General features: G+C 44.7%; 1 protein-coding gene across 1 annotated transcript; it reads right to left on the bottom strand.

The window, feature by feature from the left end:
- Positions 1 to 2,465: 2,465 nt before the first annotated feature.
- Positions 2,466 to 4,939, bottom strand: LOC108676363 (sodium leak channel NALCN). The gene is made up of 4 exons (XM_018164428.1): positions 4,926 to 4,939; positions 4,535 to 4,566; positions 3,774 to 3,924; positions 2,466 to 3,251 (listed from the first exon to the last, which is right to left on the bottom strand). Exons 3-4 carry the CDS (start codon positions 3,921 to 3,923, stop codon positions 3,123 to 3,125), a joined length of 279 nt encoding a protein of 92 aa, XP_018019917.1. The 5' UTR covers position 3,924; positions 4,535 to 4,566; positions 4,926 to 4,939; the 3' UTR covers positions 2,466 to 3,122.
- Between the last annotated feature and the right edge of the window lie 82 nt (positions 4,940 to 5,021).

Here is a 5,021-nt window from a genome sequence, read left to right as displayed (position 1 = left end):
TGGTGCTGATAACAGATAAGCGTTATCAGCAGCGTGATGCCGCTGATAGCCGTGCTGAAGTTGGAGCGTCTGCACAGATAAAAGCAGCGTGATGGTGCTGATAACAGGTAAGTGGTATCAGCAGCGTGATGCCGCTGATAGCCGTGCTGAAGTTGGAGCGTCTGCACAGATAAAAGCAGCGTGATGGTGCTGATAACAGATAAGCGTTATCAGCAGCGTGATCCCGCTGATAGCCGTGCTGAAGTTTGAGCGTCTGCACAGCTAACAGCAGCGTGATGGTGCTGATAACAGATAAGTGTTATCAGCAGCGTGATGGAGGTGCTGATAACAGAAAAGTGTTATCAGCAGCGTGATGACGCTGATAGCCGTGCTGAAGTTGGAGCGTCTGCACAGATAACAGCAGCGTGATGGTGCTGATAACAGATAAGTGTTATCTTCCGATGTTGTCTTCTCGTTTGTTGTTGTTTTCAATTGATGATGAATTAAACAAACTATCCTTCCGCTGTTAGCTTTGAAATGCTAATTTGCATACGCGTTCTCTGTTATAAACTATGCGCTTCTCCCAAGATGGCCGCTTAGTAAACTTGTTGTTCGTAATGTTCACCTCAATTGGTAATGCATTAAAACATTAACGGGTTTAACTTGTAGAACTTTTGAATAATATTGCCGATTATATCTTATTTATTGCAGTTGCTTTCGTTGTAACTTTGCTGTTTCGTATAACTGAAGTAGTTTGCTTAACCAGCGTCTTTATCGCACAAACTGCAGTAGTTACTGCGTCACTGTCGTAGTCACTGCGTCACTGTCGTAGTCACTGCGTCACTGTCGTAGTCACTGCGTCACTGTCGTAGTCACTGCGTCACTGTCGTAGTCACTGCGTCACTGTCGTAGTCACTGCGTCACTGTCGTAGTCACTGCGTCACTGTCGTAGTCACTGCGTCACTGTCGTAGTCACTGCGTCACTGTCGTAGTCACTGCGTCACTGTCGTAGTCACTGCGTCACTGTCGTAGTCACTGCGTCACTGTCGTAGTCACTGCGTCACTGTCGTAGTCACTGCGTCACTGTCGTAGTCACTGCGTCACTGTCGTAGTCACTGCGTCACTGTCGTAGTCACTGCGTCACTGTCGTAGTCACTGCGTCACTGTCGTAGTCACTGCGTCACTGTCGTAGTCACTGCGTCACTGTCGTAGTCACTGCGTCACTGTCGTAGTCACTGCGTCACTGTCGTAGTCACTGCGTCACTGTCGTAGTCACTGCGTCACTGTCGTAGTCACTGCGTCACTGTCGTAGTCACTGCGTCACTNCGAGGCTGGCCTTAGCTCGAGGCTGGCCTTAGCTCGAGGCTGGCCTTAGCTCGAGGCTGGCCTTAGCTCGAGGCTAGCCTCAGCTCGAGGCTGGCCTTAGCTGGATGCTAGCCTCAAGTTGAGGCTAGTGTAAAGGCAATTTTTATGCGTTGTTTACGTCACATCTCGACTCGCATCCTTCACAATAATTTATGTGTAAATAACTTGTTTGTTTAAGCAATAACGAGGACTAATATTATATAATTTTGACCTCACACGCCTTTAATTATCCTTGTTAAGTAAGTTTATCATTGCCATGTCGTCGTTTTTGTCAACTTTTAGTGTCACAACTTGAAAGTTTCTCACGGATAAACTTGGATAAGTTTCATTGGCTGTAATTGGAGTAGGGAAAATATGATGAAATTTCAGAAAGCTTTTAACCACACGAAAAGTTGTTGCCTCACTAAAATGCATATATATAATGCCACGACGTTATATATGTATGCATAATACGGAATCTTCTAAACTAGATGGTAATGACACAGAACAGATATTATTTCAATTGTAATAGATCAGATCATATAAACTAATCTCATCACTTAACACCGAACATTAAAATGTCTGCCGCTAACTTCGTCATTAGTTGAAAATTCGTACCTCTAAATTTGCCAATCACGACAGCTAAACACAAAATTTCTAAGCAGAACAAGCGATTGCCAATTAATTTCAATTTTTTATTATTTTAATTAAAGCACACAAAATAATGCGAATAAAAATAGCGTTGCATTTGCGGTAACTCGCACGTCGACTTCAGCGTATTAACGAAAAATTTGCTTACAACGAAGAATCCAGATGTCCTCGGTAAATTTATTAATACTTACATTAACACAATAAGTTAAATTAGAAGTAACATTTGGCAATTAAAATAATCAGAATACATACAAGGCTTAACCAGGATGTTAGGAAAATGTCTAGTAAACTTCTGAACATTCTTAACCGATTGCTATCATTGGCACAATAAGCGTGTTAGTCTTCACAAAAATGTTGACATCGAAGAACAATTTTACTGAGAAATTAAAACATTTCTGAGAAATAATTACATTTAACAACTGGTAAATCACGAGCAGTGGGCGATGACTAACAGTGCCACATGACCNCCCCACCTTGACTGCAGTCTCTTAACAAGTCCCCACCTTGACGGCAGTCTCTTAACAAGTCCCCACCTTGACTGCAGTCTCTTAACAAGTCCCCACCTTGACTGCAGTCTCTTAACAAGTCCCCACCTTGACGGCAGTCTCTTAACAAGTCCCCACCTTGACTGCAGTCTCTTAACAAGTCCCCACCTTGACTGCAGTCTCTTAACAAGTCCCCACCTTGACGGCAGTCTCTTAACAAGTCCCCACCTTGACTGCAGTCTCTTAACAAGTCCCCACCTTGACTGCAGTCTCTTAACAAGTCCCCACCTTGACGGCAGTCTCTTAACAAGTCCCCACCTTGACTGCAGTCTCTTAACAAGTCCCCACCTTGACTGCAGTCTCTTAACAAGTCCCCACCTTGACGGCAGTCTCTTAACAAGTCCCCACCTTGACTGCAGTCTCTTAACAAGTCCCCACCTTGACTGCAGTCTCTTAACAAGTCCCCACCTTGACGGCAGTCTCTTAACAAGTCCCCACCTTGACTGCAGTCTCTTAACAAGTCCCCACCTTGACTGCAGTCTCTTAACAAGTCCCCACCTTGACGGCAGTCTCTTAACAAGTCCCCACCTTGACTGCAGTCTCTTAACAAGTCCCCACCTTGACTGCAGTCTCTTAACAAGTCCCCACCTTGACGGCAGTCTCTTAACAAGTCCCCACCTTGACTGCAGTCTCTTTCTCCGTATCCTTCCTGTCCTCAAGGAGCTGGAAGGAAGGCTCGTTGGTGGCGCGCAGGCCCTCCAGGAGCGACACGTGGCCGCGGTCCTTCTCTTTCTGCGGGGCAGGGAGGGAGGAGGGGAGTTACTGCAATGTCCTCCTCAGGCACTTTAGTAATGATCCTAATCCCCTAGGGGGCTGACCCTGGTCCCCTAGAGAGCTGGCCCAAATCCCCTAGAGGGCTGACCCTGGTCCCCTAGGCGGCTGACCCTAATCCCCTACAGGGCTGATTGCTCTCTATAAACCACGGTCTCTGCAAGTGCAGAATTAAACACAATTAAACTCGAGGTGATACAGAGAAGAATTGTCAACAGCTAAAAATAATAAAGGCCCTTTCGTATTTTAGAGAGCAACTAGCGCTTTACGCTCGGCAGTTGCACATATGACGCTGCCGTGACAACAGCAACCCTCTCGCTTGCGCTCTGGGTTAAAAAGTGTGTCACCGGACCATATGACACACTTAAAAGTGTGTCAATATTTGGACCATATGACACACTTAAGAGTGTGTCAATATTGGGACCATATGACACACTTAAAAGTGTGTCACTATTTGGACCACATGACACACTCAACACTCACGGCACGCGTCCTCTTGAGGCAGGCGTCCAGCCAGGACCTGATGGTCTGCTTGGCCACCTCCTCCTCGATGATGTACTCGAGCTCCTCCCGCGCCAGCAGCTCCTCCAGCTGCAGCGACTTACGGATGTCCACGCTGCGGTACGACAGCATGCTGCCCAGCATGAAATATTAGTAGATGGAGCATGCTGCACAGCATGATCAGCATGAGATATGGGTGCATGGAGCATGCTGCACAGCATGATCAGCGTGATATATGGGTGCATGGAGCATGCTGCACAGCATGATCAGCATGAGATATTGGTACATAGAACATGCTGCACAGCATGAGATATTAGTGCATAAAGCATGCTGAATGGGGAGCATGATCAGCATGAGCTGACTGCATGGTAAGCTAGAGTTCAGCATGCTGCTTGGTCAGCATGTTAGCCTGCTACATGATCAGCATGATGTAGAAAACAATCATGTGGCAAAGAACAATATATGAGCCCCCGCATTAAAATTAAAATAACGCGCGCTGGGGATATCACAATCAAAATTAAATTTGACCTGCGTATTTAGGAGATAAAAGCTTCACTCAAAGAATTATTCCGCACAATTATAAGAAAAAAATAGAGAGTACGAGTAGATCTAGCGGTGGGTTACTAACAAAATTTTTGTGCCGATAGCAATAAGTTTCTTTAATATTGAATTTAGACAAATAAAAAATTCGTCCAGCCTACAAAAAGGCATTGGAGGACGATTGAGTTGGTCCGTAGGCCTACCTGGTCACTCGACTGCTTCCCAGGCCTCAAAACTGCAAAAGATTTATAGATAAAAAGTAAAACAAAAGTAGCGAAAACGAATTTTAAAAAATGATAAGTAGAAATTGAAATAATAATAGCAATAATAATTGAAAGACAAAAACACTTGACAAAGAAAATAAACGCAATATAGAGCCACATAACTGAAAAAATCAATAGGTGAGATAATCAACAGATATGTGAGTACTAAAATGATATTCAGGAAGGATATAATAAGTCGAATTGAAGGAACTAAATGGAAGAATATTTGAAATAAAACTAAATAATTAACGTGGCAGAGAGATGAATGCATTAGCCACCACCATGACCCACTTGAGCACACCATGACCCACTTGAGCATTCCATGACCCACTTGAGCACATCATGACCCACTTGAGCACACCATGACCCACTTGAGCACACCATGACCCACTTGAGCACACCATGACCCACTTGAGCATACCATGAC

This window comes from Hyalella azteca, unplaced genomic scaffold (genome assembly GCF_000764305.2).
Source record: "Hyalella azteca isolate HAZT.00-mixed unplaced genomic scaffold, Hazt_2.0.2 contig5034, whole genome shotgun sequence".
Classification (NCBI taxonomy): Eukaryota; Metazoa; Arthropoda; class Malacostraca; order Amphipoda; family Hyalellidae; genus Hyalella; species Hyalella azteca.
Note: the sequence above shows the minus strand (reverse complement) of the source record. Positions and strands in the feature narration are given on the sequence as shown.

What these genes read in the sequence shown, in the direction of transcription:
- LOC108676363 (XM_018164428.1), bottom strand. Translation starts at nt 3,923, where the DNA reads ATGCTGTCGTACCGCAGCGTGGACATCCGTAAGTCGCTGCAGCTGGAG. An exon ending in GCCTCAAGAGGACGCGTGCC is followed by an intron (nt 3,252 to 3,773) that starts GTGAGTGTTGAG and finishes CCTGCCCCGCAG; the next exon opens with AAAGAGAAGGACCGCGGCCA.